Source organism: Microtus ochrogaster, chromosome 7 (assembly GCF_000317375.1).
Source record: "Microtus ochrogaster isolate Prairie Vole_2 chromosome 7, MicOch1.0, whole genome shotgun sequence".
NCBI classification, from domain to species: domain Eukaryota; kingdom Metazoa; phylum Chordata; class Mammalia; order Rodentia; family Cricetidae; genus Microtus; species Microtus ochrogaster.
Genome location: NC_022014.1, coordinates 33,030,507 through 33,048,298, shown reverse-complemented (window position 1 = coordinate 33,048,298; position 17,792 = coordinate 33,030,507). Strand labels below are relative to the sequence as shown.

Here is a 17,792-nt window from a genome sequence, read left to right as displayed (position 1 = left end):
AATCTTCCCGGTAAGCGCACCCAGCTGTGCTACACAGATTATAAGAAATGGGCTAGTCCAGGTGCTAGAGTTAGCCTAGAAGAGGCTAGATAGAAGTGGGCCAAGCAGTGCTTAAATGAATACAGTTTGTGTGTTGTTATTTCGGGCATAAGCTAGCCAGGCAGCCGGGGTGCTGGGGACGCAGCCCCGCCTCTCTTAACACAACATGAAGCTGTGATTCTTTGTCTGTCTAAAACACCTGAGGTTCCTAATAAAGAGCTGAATGGCCAATAGCAAGAAAAGAGCAAGGACAGGCGGGGCTGCAGACAGAGTATAGACAGGAGGAAGAAGAGAGCAGGAGAGAGCAAGGAGAGGAGGCATCAGGGGCTAGCCCATAGCTAGCCATGGAATAAGAAGGAAAGTAAGGTATACAGAAGAGAGAAAGATAAAAGCCTAGAGGGAAAAGGTAGATGTGCTAATTTAAGAAAAGCTGGCTAGCAACAAGCCAAGCTAAGGCCGGGCATTTATAAGGAAGTATAAGCCTCCATGTGTGATTTATTTTGGGAGGTGGGTGGCAGACCCCTCCCAAATCCAAAAGAGTAAAACATCACAGAGCACATATGTTCTGTTCACAGATGGCCTCTGCTCTTTTCACACTGGCTTGAATGTGACCTGCACATCCTGCTTTTCCTGACCTCAGGATCTAGCTTACATGTGACCCTACAGGTCACCCCCCTCACCCCGCACCTCCACCCCACACTCCCTTTCATTCGCTTCAGCATCTGGTCCCACTGCAAACCTGCTGAATTCTCTCAGTATGTCCCAGTTCAAAAGGCAAGAATAAATGCTCGGGGCTTTCATTGTCATAGCCTAGCCTATGGCTTGAATGACTTGCCATAATTCAACAAGATAGTAATCCATAGGAGGACCTGGAGGTTCCTGGCATCAGTATGAGAGCTGCCAAGCTTCTTCCCACACTGCCCTGTCTGTGTTCTCTAGCATCTTTATTTTCTCAACTATTCAGTGTGGTAAAAATGCACAGAGCATAACTAAACTGTAAGTATTTTTTAGACACACAGTGTAGTAGTATTAAATATTTCTCATAATGTATAACCACACCATCCCTCTCCTGAACTCATCTTATGGAGAGAAAACACGCCTCAAATGCCCCCATTTCCAGCCCTGTGAGCAACCACTATAGGTTCTTCACAGATGTGGGACCAGGAAGAATTTTTTTTTCATGACTGTCTATTTGACTTGTGCCCTCAGGATTGTCTCTATTGAAGCATGTGTCAGGATTCCCTTTCTTTTTAAGGCTGAATTATATTTCAGTGGATACATAGTTTATGTTTTATTTATCCATCTGCTGATCGGCATGTGGGTAGCTTCCAAGTGAGTACACTGCCATTAGCATTGGTGTACACGTATCCCTTCAAGACATTATTTTATCTTGGAGACAGGGGTCTCTACAGTTCAGGCTGTTTTCACCATACAGCTGTAGTCTGAATGAGCAATGTCCCTCATAGGCTCTAGTAGTTGAACATTTGGTCTTCAGTTACTTGTGGAGAGGAAGTATGTCACCAGGGAAGGGCTTTGAGATTAAAACCCTTGCAATACTTCCAGTTTTCTCCCTCTGCTCTGTGTGTGTTGTTAAAGATGTGACTGCCAGCTTCCTGTTCTTGACACCAAACCTGCCTCTTGCATCCATGTCTCCCCACCATGGTTGACTCTCACCCCTCTGGAACAGTAAGCCAAAATGCTTTCTTCTAGAAGTTGCCTTTCCTATGCCACTTCGCCACAGCAACAAAAAGGTAACTGATATGATAGCCCAGGATGACCTCAAACTCCTGGTGATCCCCCTGCCCCAGGCTCCTGAGTGCTAGGAGAGTGGATAGGAATCACACCTAGCTCTAACACTTGATGTGGGAGTGATTTCTTATTAATAAAGAAACTGCCTAGGCCCATTTCATAGGCCAACCCTTAGGTAGGCAGAGAAAACAGAAGAGGATGCTGGGAGAAAGAAGTTGAGTCAGGGAGTCGCCATGGTTCCCCCATTCCAAGCAGATGCAGGTTAAGATCATTCCTGGTAAGCCGGCTCGTGAGCTACATGGATATTAGAAATGGGCTAGTCCAGGTGTGAGAGTTAGCCGAGAAAAGGCTAGATGTAATGGGCCAAGCGGTGTTTAAAAGAATACAGTTTTCGTGTAATTATTTCGGGGCATAAACTAAGCTAGCCATGTGGGCAGCCGGGTGCCAGGGACACAGCCCCGCCGCTCTAATTACAACAAACACTGCTTCTAATTCCTTGGGATTTATAGCTGGAAGTCAAATTTATAGATCAGATAATTCTCAGCTGGTGAGGACGTGCCACACTCTGTTCTCAGCCTTGTCTAGGCACAGAGATTCATTTCCTTCCTGGTGCTCTTTTGTTGTGATAAGCAGCTATCCTAATTGATTCACATATTCTGAATGTTTTTCTAAAGTCTTTTTCCTTTTAGGCAAGTTGGTTATCTTATAACTGTTGTTTTACTTTCTAAAAAATATATTCTGGTGTGCTAATTCTTTCAGCTTTAAAATATTCAAATGTTATTTTGTGTACACATATGTAGGTGCCTGTGGACATCAGAAGAGGGCATCAGATCCCCTGGAGCCAGAGTTACAGGAAGTTGTGTGCCTCTTAATGTGGCATTGGGAACAGAACTTCCCTCTAGTCCTCTACAAGAGCTGCAATTTCTTTTAAACACTGAGCCACTCCTACAAGCGCATCTACATATTTCTATCATATCATATACATAATTTGACATTTCTCCCAGTATCATTAGTCTCCTCCTCCTCCTCCTCCTCCTCCCCCTCCTCCTCTTTTTTTTTTTTTTTTTCCCAGACAGGGTTAGAGTCTGTCCTGGAACTCACTCTGTAGACCAGACTGGCCTCGAACTCAGAGATAAGCCTGCCTGTTTCCCCAGTGCTAAGATCAAAGGTATGCACCACCACAATCCTGTTAAGGCTGCCTTTTTTTTTTTTTTTTACTGGTCTTGGAACTTTTACAACAAATCATGTCTGTACATTTCTGGACTTTCTATACTATTCCGTGTGTGCGTGTGTGTGTGTGTGTGTGTGTGTGTGTGTGTGTGTGTGTGCGCGCGCGTGCGTTTATGTATGTATATATACACACATCAAGCATATACTACGCTGTTTTCCTTAGATTCTTTTTCCCTACCAGTTGTTCTGGCTATTCAGGGTCTTTCTAGCTACTCTGAGTTCGAACTATACCTTTTAGTTTTATTTACATGTCTGTGTGAGTATATGCTTTGAGTATTCATGCCGGTGGAGGACAATGGCAGCAGATCCCCGGCTGCAGCTATTGGTGGGTGTGAGCTGGCTGATGTGAGTGCTGGGAACTGAACTCAGGCCCTCTGAAAGAGCACCAGGAGCTCCAAACTGCTGCTGAGGCCTCTATAGCCCAAGCTTTCCATTTGTAAAAGCAAGCGCTATTGAGATTTTGATAATAGCATTGAATCTACACTGTTTGGGGTAAGTATTGACTTTATGAATGGAAGTTCATGTATGGAAATGAAGGGAGGTTGCTTATAGTATTTAGGGGGGTGTTCCACAAACTGAATTAAGAAAACTATAATGGAAATGTCTAGGTTTTGTAAAACTAAGTAGTTCCTTTAAAAGTATGCAGATAAGCTGGGCACAATAGCACATGCCTTTCTTATCAGCTCTTGAGAGGCAGAGGCAGGCAGATCTCTGAGTTGGAGGCTAGGGTAGTCTATACTCTGTTCTCTCTTCTACCATATGGGCCCTGGGGAATGAACTCAGGTCATCAGGCTTGGTGGCCAAGTGCCTTACCTGTCAAGCCATCTTGTAAGCTTGTAACTTATTATACATCCTATAATTCTATAAACTGTTACCAACCTTAATAGCTTTTATGTGAAGATTTTTGAGCATTTGTATATATGATCATATCACCTAAAAAGAGATTATTATTTACTTTCAACATAGTTTTTCTTCCCCATATTATTATCTGTAACTTCAAGGATCACCTAATTAATATTCAGAGGAAGCATTGTTAGTCCCTTTTCTTGGAGAATGATGCTCTTTTGGTTTGAGTCACATGTAGCCTATGCTGGTCTCCATCTCCCTATGTAGCAGAGAACGATCTTGAATTTCTGGCTTTTCTTCTACCTGGAGTGTTGGGGTTATAGGCACGTGTGACCACACTGGCCTTTCACTATGGGTTTTTTAATATGGTTTTCATTATATTGCATATTCTCCTCTACAGAAGTTGGGAGGGTGCCTCCTGGTCCCTTACATTTCTTGAAAAAAAAAATCATTTCAGTGGAGAGAACATGTAGGTGGAGACTGCTCATTTGTTTCCTGGCTACCCAGACACAGAAACTATATTAATTACAACCCTGTTTAGTCTATTAGCTCAGGTTTCTTATTAACTAACTCTTACATCTTAAATTAACCCATTTCTATTCATCTATGTATTGCCACCAGGGTGTGGACTACCGGGTAAGGTTCTGGCATTCTGGCATCTTTCTCCTTGGCAGTTATATGGCAACTTCCTGACTCTGCCTACTTTTTCTATATCTGTTCTGATTTCCCTCCTGGCTTTACTTTACTAAGTCATTGGCCAAAACAGCTTCTTTAATAACCAATGGTAATAAAACATATTCATAGCATACAGAGGGGACTCTCACATCAGGAACAGGCTTGCAACTGAGGTAGATAAACTGAGATATCTCAGTTACCTAAGGCATTAACCCTGCAAAATAATTTCTCCTCCTGTGGGTAATCTGCGGTCAGGTATTACTTGGTAGAAGATATAGGAAAGGCCAGTTCAGACCAGTATAGGAGGCAAGCACAGTGAAGGCCAAACTTCTCTGAAGTGCCTTGTCAGGAAAATTCCAACTCGTGTATGATGAGGCATCTAAAACAGAACTGACAATCAGGATCAGGACCCACCCACTCCTGGCTCCTCCTTCCACCTGTGATCATTAAAAATGAACCCTAGAAAAGAACTTGCAGTTTTTGAGCTACATGCTTTCTGGATCCCACTCCCATCCTATCCCGTGGAGCACATTCCAGAGCATTCCATGTTTTACTCTTATGATTAGTAAAGCAATACTTTCTCCAAGACACAAAAAACCTGATATCACATCACAGTGACCCTAAGACCCCTTCAGTATCACAACAGTGGAGAAATGGCTTCCTGCTTCAGGCTCCAGAGTCAACCAACAGTGACAGAACAGCTCCTGGATGTGGGAAGACAGCTCTTTTTGCTCCTTTGGCTCCATTATCAGTCTTCTAATCAATGTGGTATGAAATCACAGCCAGAGTAACGAGACAGTCTAGGTTAAACTGATGATTAAAGGAAGAAGGAAATAAAATATTATTTGTAAGCAATTTAACTACTTAAATGCAAAACTGAAAACTATCAGTCTATTATTAGAGGCAAAAGGAGAAGTGAGGGAGGGGACAGAGGAAAGATTAACATCAAAATTCAGCTCTCTGCATAAAAATCACATTTATATGGAGGCCTGGTAATATAAATACCTGGTAATAATCTTGTTTTGTACTCCCTCTCCACAGAAAAACTAATTATTTTAAAAATAGTAAAGATTTCAGAAAACAGAAGAGATTTCAGATGGAAAGGAAGTAAATTTCATGAAAATAATCTAGCCCATTATTAAAAAGAAACAGGCAAACCAGTACTTCCAACATTAGGAGGTGTATGTGTACGTGTGTGGGGGCAAGGTGCATGCATGACTGCGTGTGATTCTGTGTGTACTACCTAGCAAAAAAGGAAACAAACATATCAAAGTAACATCTCTAGGACTAACTGGAATTTGGTGCAAACCTGAAGTTGATTACATATGATGTGCATATATACACCAAACCCAAGAGTACCACATGAAAAAAAATCTAAATCTACACGGTGAAAAATCAGTACAGAAATTTAAATGCTATGTTAGAATAAAGTACATCAGAAAGATGGGGAGAATCAAAAGTAATTTGTAGGCAATATTATTTTGTACACAGATAGCCTGATAGAATCTACTTTAAAACTGTAAGGAAAAACAAATTCAGTAGGGTGGCAGATACAAGATCTATGGGAAAATGAGTTATAACCCATGGATTTACAATCAGTATTTGAAATTTAGGCCAAGAAAACAATCCTGCTCATTAGAACGTCAAAAAATATGCAGAGATAAATCAACAAATTGAAAGTACAAAACACTGTTTAGAATGATATGAAAGATTTAAAGAAACTGGAAAACATTCCAATTAATGGAAGACGAAGCTTTATGGGATAAACCGATCCCCACATGCTCATCCCCTAGTGGAGAACTACACCTGAGGTCCTCAGCAGACTCCTCTGCAGAAACTGTCAAGCTGATGCTAACATCTGTATGGAATTGACTGAGGAATAAAGAACCCTGAAAAGGAGAACAGCAAAGTCAAAAGATACTGAAAAATAATGGCAGTCAAGACAGAGAGGCTGAGCAGAAGATCCGGAAGTTAGTCCAAATGCCTGTGACTGGAAGGTTGTCTGCACGAGTGCTGAGTCCTCGTGAGGAAAGCGTGATCTCAGCAGAGCGGCCAGAACAGCAGGATGTCACAAATAGAAGCATAAAGTATGAAGTGGTCTCTTCTTCATTCACGTCATCTAAATAAGTGGAAAATGGGCTAAGTGTAAAGATATGCACTATGACAACCAAACTCTTGAAGTGGGAATAGTCAATGATACAGTTCCTTGGAAAGGTCTGGCAACTATTCAAAACATCAGTAAGCAAAGGGCCCAGAGCCTTCAGAGATCTTGAGAAATTAAAAATACATGCACACATAGGAATATGCAAGTGAACAGTTACAAAAGGTGGAATACAAACATTAAAAAATGAACAGATAAACAAGATGTGACATGCTTAATAATGGCTGTAAATGGGTACCTAGAAAGGCTTATCTCACATTTCCTGGTGTCAGGTTCTTTGTTGACCTTGAACTTAAGATCCTACTGCTTCAGCTTCCCCAGTGATGGTACCACCATGTCCAGCACACCTCAGATCTTGATAACATGAGGATCACTGGTACACTGTACACTTTTTCAGATATAAAAATGTATTTATGCTATTGTGTGTGTGTGCGCATGCCAAGTGCACACACATACGGAGGCTGCCAAGGTTGACACAGGATGTTTTCCTCAATTATTCTCCACATTCATTCACCTCCCATCTCCTCCCTTTCAGCATACCACATACAGGTGTGTGTGGCTACACTTGAATCTCTTTTCTAACATGGAATCTAAAGAGTCAAGCTCAGGTTCTCATGCTTGGCACTGACACTGCTGTTTTTAGTTGTCAATTAAATGGTCAAAGCAACCATAATGTAAATAGCTTTCTGCCTGTAAAATTCCTATACATATATAAGAACTGTGGGGCAGGACCTATAGTTTTTTGGTTCTTACAAACGATGTAATGTGAACACAACTCTGAGGTAGACAAGGAAGGATGGTATTGCTGCCTCAGACTTAAACACAGCTTAACTGTGTTCATCAATGGCTGCCTTGTCTGATGCAAAACATCAGAAAGGTAACTGTCTAGGAACTAGCGACAAACCACTGCAAGGCCTTCCAAACCAGCTGAGCAGCCAGGACTCCAAACATGCCCTCACGGTCAGTGTCTACATTCTCAATGTTGTAGCTACACTGCTGGGTAGTTTATCAACCTAAACTCAAAGGACAGCCTGAAGTTCTCTTCTGCAGCTGGTACGCCATGCTAGTGAAAGGAAACTTCTTACACTGAACCCATAAGTGCTGTACTTAATAGAAGGACCCAGAGTTCTCAGGTAACCTCACACCTGCCTATATATGCATGACCAAATCCACTAAGCCCACAGAACCTTCAACTCATTTCCACAACAGAGCAGGTCCTCGTGAGATTTTCAAGCACGGGACCTCCAACCAATGGCACACTTCTTTCTTTAAAGGTAGTGGCATTTTTATTAGTAGTACAGCCACTGCATGCCCGTGGAGGTCAGAGGACAACTTGCAGGAGTTGGTTCTCCCTTTCTACTATGTGGGTCCTGGAGGCTGAGTGCAGGTCATACATATGGCTTGATCCTTTACCTATTGAGTCATCTTGCCTGCCCCAGGTGGTGGCTTTAACATTTGTTTTATAGTCTTGGGTTTGAGTCTCTCAGCTCTCTGTTCACTACTATTATCTAAGCTAGAACTTCTCCAATCCCTTTTATTTCTCCTGCCCACAATGGGCGACTGTCCTACCACCTGATTCTGGTGGGCTGTACTCAGAATCAGATGAACAAACACAATGGAGTGCCTCCTGGCACCCTGGGCTCAAGTGGAATGTGAATCTTAGCTGAGGAGCAGAGAAGGGAGGACAGGACGCAGAGCTGAGCTAAGCTCTATGATCAAGTAGGCACCGTGTTAGCATAACAGAATAATTCAGCCATCTCCAGGCTCCTCTGGCTTTTTGTTCACCTTCATTACCCCCTTTCCCCATAAGCTCCCCAGGAACGACCCCTAAAGCTCTTTTTTACACTGCTCTCTTCTCAGGAAGCAGTGAGAGAATACAACTAACTTCTCACCTGGGAGTCTCAGCACCAGGAGCCTGGCTGGCAACACCTGTCAATTTTGACACATGCAGAACTGCACCTGCTTCCTGCAGCATTCTGCAGCAAGGTAGGTCGAGATACTCAACCAAGCACAAGCTTGGAAAGATTGCACCACAGCTGCTGAAAAAAGCAAGCTGTGCCACACTGTTACCTCTGTGGTCAGGGAACAAGTAGAAAAAGGAGGAAAAAGAAAAGAACCAGAAACTTCTGGAAGGAGATAATTACCCTCCATATGAAATGCACAGACAATTTAATGCCACTTTTCTTGACTTTCTTTTTCAGGGTATGACTGCAGAAAATCAAATTACAAGGTCATCATTACATCCTAGATTTATTACAACTGACCTGCAGGCAAATGGTAGACTATTCCATAAACATGTGGATTCCATGGCTATGTCTTAAATAGAGGAAGGATTCAAACAAGAATACAGGATAAAATATTCCAAAGCTCCAAGAAGCAGTTATGTTACTGAGCTACATTTTTACGGACAAATAAGGCAAAATCCCTGCACATCAGCTTTTTTGATATTTTTATATACTTTCATATGGTACAAGAGAAAAATAACCAGAGCTCACAATGTACAGTTCTTTCACTATTTTCACAGCTTGTGAACACTATACACCCTTTTTGTTTTAATAAAGATACATTGTAATAAACTCCTTGCCCTTAAGTTTATAGTTTATAATAATCTATGATTAATACACTAAAATTGCCTTTTTTATGTGGTCACCCACACAGCAGAAAGTGAGATAGCTCCTGGACAGTCAGAATTGCTTTGATCTCCATTTGCATAATGGCAGAGTGAGGCTATACAGAGCCAGACAGGAAGTTGACAGCAGAGAAACAAATTCCTCTTGAGTCCTGGGAGCAATGGAGGATGATGGCTTGGTACAACTTAAGGAAGACATAGAATAATGTCTCCTAGTGAAACTCAGAGAATCTAAGTGTTAAGGGCTCAGGGGTAGAAAATGGGGAGAACAGGCAAGCAGACCAAGAGATAAACCATTTTTAAATTCTGCAATGAATAGGGATGTAACTTTGAACAGCACCATTCTCCCTGTATTGTTTTATAATATTTATGAGTGCCACTCTGGGAGACATAGCAGTACCTACCAGTGCTTGATTCTGCAAGGGCATCACCTGTATCTCAGGCCAACTTGTAGTGCTGACTAACTGCTATGCAGAGCCTGATGCTCAGTGCCTGGCTAATGGGTAAGTGAAGACAAGCAGTACATGAAGGGGCTTCCTTTACACTTTGCCTTCTTGTGGGGCAGAGGTGAGTAAAATCCACATCCAAGGGAGATAATGAACTGGTAGAGGCCCCAACAGGTGGCATGCCTATCTGAAAGGCTATCATTTCAGACCTTCATTCTGCTCAAATGTGCCTCTCTAACAGATTGCCTCTTTTTACCTAGCACATCCACTGAGCCTGGCTGTCTCAGCTTTTCAAGCGTTCGAGCACACAAGAGAGATTCAGGGTTACAAATCCTTGGTAAGTAGCATCCCTGGTAATGTCAGAGTTCCAAATGTAAGAAACAAGTGAAATACTGGATTGAGCAAAAGTCATGTGCTAACAACTTTTGTTTGTGGGGAAGGAAAAGAAATAGAAACTGAAGACCTGGCCCATGATGGCAAGAAGCAAAGAATTGTGATTTGGTGTTTTGCTGCCTTCAGGAAATCATCTAATCATCAAGGCACATTGCTACTAGTTACTTCTCCCTGTTAGTAAGTTACAATGGCTCAAGTACCAGGCTTGGGGCCAAGGGAAAAATCTATAGCTGCTACAAACTGTTCTGGAGAAGATAACAGAATCAAAAACATCTGTAAACTTTGCCTTCGGTACTATTTCCTTTGTTCAGTTCTGGCAGTTGGTGGCAGGCAGGGCAACAAGTTGGCAGCACCCTTCTATGACAAGTGGCAGACTCCTGTACCTTTCCAGTGAAGAGCAGGGCTGGAAAAGGACAAAGAACACATTCTGTCCCGTCTCAGTGTTTTAATGTTCACCTCTCTGAAAGCAACATGGTTTTTGGTAAAGATAGATTCATTCTAATTTAACATGATATTTTGAACAGGAAATCTGGCTGAGCACATCAATTCCCAAACATCAACTGTGACTGTAAAGCAACAGAATATCAGATCAGGAAATCTATTGCACTTGGTGAAAAAAAAAGAAATCCCTCCTTTGTCTCCTAGCTCCGGAAGGCAATGTGTCTCACTGGCTGTGCAAACTCTTCTCACTCAAGCCCAAGTCTCTATGTTCAGACATAGTACATCCATTACTGTGTCCTTCCAGGCTTTGGAAGTCTGACAAAACACCATTCCAGTAGCTGTGTCTCCAGGTTTTGAGTCTAGAAATGAATTTAAGGTGTGATCTAATCACAGTCAACAACTTGATCGTACTGACTTCCACACGTCATGAATATGTTCATCGCAAAAGAGCAGGATGAGGTCTCTGACCAGCACTAACACTGTGATCAGTCAGGTATTACAGGGATGCACATTCTAGGTGACAGAAGAATACAGACATGATGGAAACGAACACCAATCTTATTGCACATGGTGTCTGGGCGAGCAATAAAAACACTGTGATACAGGATGAAAACTCTTTACGTCTTGCTTCTTCTCAGCCCTTTTTTCTAAAGTCTGATGTAGCAGCAGTATCAGTCGACATACATGGGAGAGCTGGGAGTAGCTGGCATCTGATCCAGGATTTTACAAACATAGCATGCGACCTCAACAGTACGTTCTTCATACATCAAAATAAAGGGATGTTTCTGCAAAAAATTTCAACAGAAAAAAAGCATCAAACATTTATATCAGAGCCCTAACTCAACCTTTCTCAGTTTCTATACAACACAGAACTACAAGTTCCCAACCACATACAGTTTCAGTATATCATAGAAGAGGCAGTGATCACATGAACACCCTAGATGTGACATACTAGGTTACCATCTGGAGGCTCCACCATGGCAGTGAGTCTCAAAATTTACCTGCATATAGAAAGTATTCACTGAGGAAGAAAATGGAGTTCTTGGTTCCTCAGCACGCAGTTACACCATATGAGAGCCAAGAACTACAGGAATCTCAGTCATGCCTCTTAGGACACCAGAGAAAAACAAGTCTCCCCATCCTCCATTGGTAGCTCAAGGATCTTCCAAAGGGTTTTTCAGTTTCAAACCTTCTAATTTCTACTCAAAAAGAGGCCAAAAGATACTTTCCCTGTGCTCTCCAGAGTGCATAGACTACAATCTACTACACCAACCCCCCTCTTTTGTCACTATAAACAACAATTTCTAATTTCTCTGGTGATAGCACTTGGATTATCTTTACAGTCATTGCTGGGTTGACCACAACCTGGCTTAACAGTCTTGGAAAGCCCTAAACGTGATAAGCAATCTAATCTTTTCTTAAAACATTCCCATATCACTGGACCACAGACAATACTCTCTTCTCTGCTCAGAGGAAAGCCACACAAAGGAGACTGCTTATCATGAGATGCATGAGACCTTCTCAAAGATATGTGAATTGCCAGAATGATGTACATTAGCAGAGGGACAGCAATAAATAATGAATAAAATTTCTACTAATTTTTCTTACAGAGGAGTTACATACATTTAAGACTATGCAATGATATGCTTTAGGAGAATTTTCCAAATTCTTTTTATGAGGAATGAATTAATACATTATAAGAAAAATTGTAGCCACCAAGTTTCCTCTGTCTAAAGCCTGTTGTCTGAAACACTCTGCAAGGACAAGCCTTTCCCTGGAGGCACATCTGCTTACTGAACCATGAACTTACAGGTCCATACTCACCAGAAGCTCTTTATACTTTGGCCTTTTGGATTCGTCCTTCGTAAGGCTAAAATAACATAAAAGTAATGGTGTTAAGATGAAGTCACATTGACCCAAATATTTTGTTTTTTACAGATGAAAAGCAGGACCAGGTCAAGGTCATCTTTGGCCATATAGAAAGTTCAAGGCCAGCCTGGTTATATAAGGCTTTTTAAGCTCTTATGAGGACAGTACAGAAATCCTTCAATTGTAGATATAATAATCTAGACAGTGATTTTGACATACGTAAGAAACAAAAAACATGGGATACATATTCACCATTGCTACCTACTGTGGCACAGAGGCAAACAAAACAAGGAGAAAATGTAACATAATTGCCACACGCACATATAAAATAAAACCAAAGAGGAGGTCTAGGGATCAAAACAAAGTGGAGCTGGGGAAATGACTAAGTGGGGGAAAGAACTTTCCTGAAAGCCTGATGCCTTAAATTCAAATCTCTAAAACCCAAGTAAAAAGCCATGTGCACAGTAGCTTGCCATGTGTAATTCCTATACTCCCAAGAAATGGGAGACAGAGACAGTTTGTGGACCAGACAGCCTGGAGTACACAGCACAGTGGCAGAAACAAGAGATCCCACCTCATGAAGCAAGGCAAAAAGTGAGAATAAACTCCTAAAAGTTGTTCTCTGATCTCTATATCTGTTGGCAGCACACAACACATAAAATAAAATTTTAAAAATAAAGAGTCTGTAATATACATTAGATTCTTTAAAGCAAATATTCATTAAAATGGAATATACAGAATGGCCAAGTTTATGGAATTATACAAGTGCATATAATATGTGCAAATTGGTAAACAACAGACTGTTTTTCAGTGAAGAGAGGGAACCAGTGTCAACTGTCATCCACAAGCTTTCTTCTTCTATCTAGTTCTTGAGCCATTTGAAAGATCACTACCAGCAGAATTTGGTCAGAGAAGATGAAAGAGACTTGAAAACTCTAGTCAACAATTGTTTTCTCATTATTCAGAAAGAGGACAGTGTTAGACCCTGCAATAGAAGCTTTATAAAATACTGGGTACAGAGAAATGGCATTCCTATAAAACAAACGCATGCTCAAGAGTAAATAAGGCATCTTTAAATCATGCTGAATAAAATGAGCAATTACCAAACTTTTTAAAGGCTAACCTAAAAATGCTACTTAAAACAGAAGACAACACTACCAACTATGTCTATATACATTTATTCTTTGCTAGTGTTCTGCATATATGTATGCATGCACATGTGTGTGGATACACGTGCATAATTTGTATGTGGAGGGCAAAGATTGGCATTTTTCTTCCTCAATCATTCTTTACTTCATTTATTGAGGAAAGACCCCTCTCTGAATCCAGAGCTCACTAAATCTGTTGTCCAGTTAGCTAATTTGTCCTGTTTCCACATAGAAGTGCTGGCACTACAAGCAGGCCATCTTGCCCATATGGCTTTTAATGGGTTCTGGGGATTAGAGAGTTCCAGTTCTCATATCCACAAAGCAAGTGCTTCACCCAGTGAGGCATCTCCCTAACCCTACATACATTTATTCTCAGGTGCCATGTACATATAAAAAGATCTGACACAGTAGACAATTTAACAGGCATGGAGTTCATGCCTCCTTTGGAATAGGATTAGAAAGAGCCAATATGTACATTTTAACCAATTAAGTTTTGGGCTTGACCTTACTACTGATACCCACACTATTCTCTAGGTTTTATCAGAGTAGAGATCCAAGCCTTAAAGTCTGGTCTCATGAGTTACTGAATAGTAAAAACATCCAGGTGATCCTGGCATAATCTTATTATGATAAGATTACTAGTCTCATCTAGGCATTTAACCTGGTAACTTATACCAAGAACTGGTGATCTGGAGGCAGCTGCTTCACCACCACCTACAGCTGCTTTTCACCAATACCTATGTAGGGCAATGTCTCTTCAGGCTGGCTGGAATCTCCACACTGCAGTAATCCATAGTCCTAGCTGGGGTAATGTAACAAAGGGCTTCTTTTCCAATACAAAGCATCCATGTAATTGAGATTAAGTTGCCCGACTGGACTATTCTGCCACATGTGTCTGAATATTAGCAAATAAAGTACTTACCACAAGTTGACAAAGTTGATGAAACTGGGGGAGAATTCCCTTTCTTCGGAATTACTTAGTTGTGGAGGGTCTCCTTTCACCACTTGTGTTAGCTGATCAAACACACTATTCCACTTTGGATAAGGAAATCGGCCTGTGGCCAACTCGTACTAAAGAGAACAAAAAGGAAACAGAAAGACACCAAGCATGATTTACTACTCGCTACTGGAAGAGTGATGCCAATCCAAACACCCAGCAAAACTCTTTAAAGCCCCCCTCAAACTCTGTCAGGTTAGGGAGGAATCCCTGGATCATGAGGCTAAGTAAAGAACATGATGTAGATATGTGTGCCTCGACTGAACTCAAGTCTTGGACTACAGGGGAATGCCAAACTCTGAACACCTCCATAATGCAGGCCCAACCTCATCGTAGGAAGGCTCTGGGAGGTCTGTCTAGACATCTACAGCAAACAGTTTCACATTTTGTAGTCACTTGCATAGGAGTTCTCAGTACCAACAGTGGCCAGATCCCTTTATAAAGTAAAAAGAACATTTAACAAATGAAAATCCAGTCTGAATTCAGAGAAAACAGTATGCAAATCCTATAGTTCAACCACAGTCAGACTATAATTACTGAAGAAACCAATTCAGACTTCAGGACCCAATAAAGGGCACACAACAATGTCATTAGCATACAATACACACCAAAACAGTACTGTGGTCCTAAAAGTTTGCTAACAACCATTGTCTAACATTCCCTGGCTCTGTTCTGAAATTCATTGAAAACCAAGGAATTGTGCACTTTCCCAAGATATTAAGCTGATTTACTACATGCATCACGAATCACATTTTATGTGCTTTGGCAAAAAACTGACAGATGAGGCTGAAGCTCCCAACTTGTACAGAGAATGCTTCATGAGAGTGAACATTCTTAGAAAACCAATTTCACTTTCTCCTCAGAACAGCTGTCAGCTCACTGCTGTCTCCACAGGTGCACAGGGAAGTGAGAAGGCCAACACACACGCCTGCATCGGGGAGGAAATGATCACAGCTTTGGCTGAAGTTTCTCTTCAGTAAAGCTGAAAATGCTTTGAAAGGTCAACCTTTACTGTAAGGAATAACCTTCCTAGGTTCGCTCTGGAGAACAGGCTGGACAAGAAGTCTGTGCCTTCTATGGTGAGGGACTACTTTCTTTAAGATTATACTAGGAGAATCAGCAATGAGAAGATTCTAAGGACTGAAATACTGTTTCCAAACAAAGCTTTTGCTAAAGCAGGTGTTTCTCTGTTAAAACTTTTCACAGGTATGGGGTGTAATTCAGTGATAGAACTCTCATCTACTATGCCTAAGGCCTTGGTACAATTGCCACCTCTCCTCTCCAATGAAACAAAACAAAAGCAAAATTTCTCTTTAGTAAGGAAGTGTATACTTGCTCTGGGTATATGTACATAGTTGCACAAGGCTTTGTTTGCGTGCGTGCGTGTGTTTGTGTGCAGGTACACATGCGTGCGTCTGTATGTATCAGGTGCGCATGAACATGTTTGCGTATGTGCATTCACACACAGGTGTATGGAGGGTACTGGATAACTCTGCAGATTGTTCCTCAGGCATCATCTATTCTGGTTTTCTGAAATAGGGTCTCTCTATGGCCAAGAATTCACCAAAGAGGCTAGACTGACTGGCTAGTAAACCCAAGGAGTCACCTGTCTCTGCCTCCCAGCTCTAGCATTGCAAATGCAGGTCATTATGCCTGTTTTTTTGTTTTGTTTTTGCTCAGAGAGGTATTTCTGAATTTAAAGTATACTTTCCATGCAAAAAATCACCTAAGTGGGAGCAATAGGTCTGCCTATAGTCTGTGAATTGGTTTCATGACAAGAAAAAGAGGAGACAGCTATAGACCCGCAGAGGCAAACTGTTAGCTCCTCTATAAGAGAGACTCCATTAGTCTGTCAACAGTTCTCACAAAAACTAACAAGGCCATGTCATTCTGATTATAGGAAAAAAATTAAAATTTTTAAAAAACAAGACCGGTGAGCTTCAAAAAGCTCATTGCTCTAAATCTGAACTAAGGGGTCTTGGCTCAAATTGAAAATGGGAGGAAAATGTAAGAAGAGGCGTTTTACATTGTCTCACAGAACTGACATGGGACAGAAACTTCACAGATAATGTAGAAGAAGCTACAAGAGGCTATTCAAAAGCAGAAATAAACAACAATCTTACCAAGGTCTGGATCGATAGTAAACATAAGAAAATAAACTTTAGAGAAGAAATGAGGACATAAAAAAGTATGACTTTGACTATGTCCCCTCAAAGTTCTTATTAGAAGCCAAGACCCAAGGTGACAATCTTATGAGACAGGGTTTGAAGAAGTGACTAGGTCATCAGAGTGCTTGGTGTCCCACAAACAGGATTAGTGCACGTACAAAGCAGACCTTAGACAGTCATGTTCTTTACCTCTTTTGCTATAACAAATACATCAAACCCTTGACCTTGGACTTCTAAGTCTCCAGAAATGCAAGAAATAAATTCCTGGTCTTACTAAGATAACTAACTTGTGGTATTGTGCCAAAGCACTCCAAGCTAAGGTAGATTCATTTAAAATTAACCCAAAATTTCAAGATAGTCTCTAGGTAAAGATGAAGAGCTTCTGCTTGTTACAAATCATGAAGTTTCTCATTATCCCTTTTCAACATTTTTACCTCTTAAATCTCTTATTGTTACATTACTATGACAAAGTTGCGCCAACAGAAACATACCAATGTGATCCCCAAACTCCAGACATCAGAGCGAACATCATACCCTTGTCGTGATGCACTTGGGTCTATTCTTTCAGGCTGGAAAACAAAGAGAAGTCAAAGTCATTTATTATGTGAACCCTAAAGAAGCAGGTGAATGGAAGCAGTAGCTGGAGTGGGAGACAAAAAACCTCAGCACCTTTCGAGAAGAATTCATGCCCCAAACCAGGCTGGGAGTAACAGGAAAACACCACTGTGCTAGAAACAAACAAACCAACAAAAGACTCCACTGAACTCAAAGACTATGTAAGAAAGACTGTGCTGGCTAGTCTTATGTCAACTCAACACAAGCTAGAGTCATCAAAGAGAAGGGAGCCTCAGTTGAAAAAATGCCTCCAGGGGCTGGAGAGATGGCTCAGTGGTTAAGAGCATTGCCTGCTCTTCCAAAGGCCCTGAGTTCAATTCCCAGCAACCACATGGTGGCTCACAACCATCTGTAAAGAGGTCTGGTGCCCTCTTCTGGCCTTCAGG

The 17,792-nt window shown here is 41.4% G+C and overlaps 1 protein-coding gene across 9 annotated transcripts in view; it reads right to left on the bottom strand.

The window, feature by feature from the left end:
- Positions 1-8,852: 8,852 nt before the first annotated feature.
- Positions 8,853-17,792, bottom strand: part of Map2k4 (mitogen-activated protein kinase kinase 4) — a 94,504-nt gene continuing 85,564 nt past the window's right edge. For all 9 annotated transcript variants that reach the window (XM_026780850.1, XM_005349861.2, XM_026780851.1 and 6 more), the window contains 4 exons: positions 17,283-17,360; positions 14,549-14,697; positions 12,434-12,479; positions 8,853-11,394 (listed from right to left, as the gene is read on the bottom strand). In XM_026780850.1, the coding sequence (XP_026636651.1) occupies positions 11,281-11,394; positions 12,434-12,479; positions 14,549-14,697; positions 17,283-17,360 (387 nt within the window). In that variant the 3' untranslated portion in view covers positions 8,853-11,280. The remainder of the gene's footprint in view (positions 11,395-12,433; positions 12,480-14,548; positions 14,698-17,282; positions 17,361-17,792) is intronic.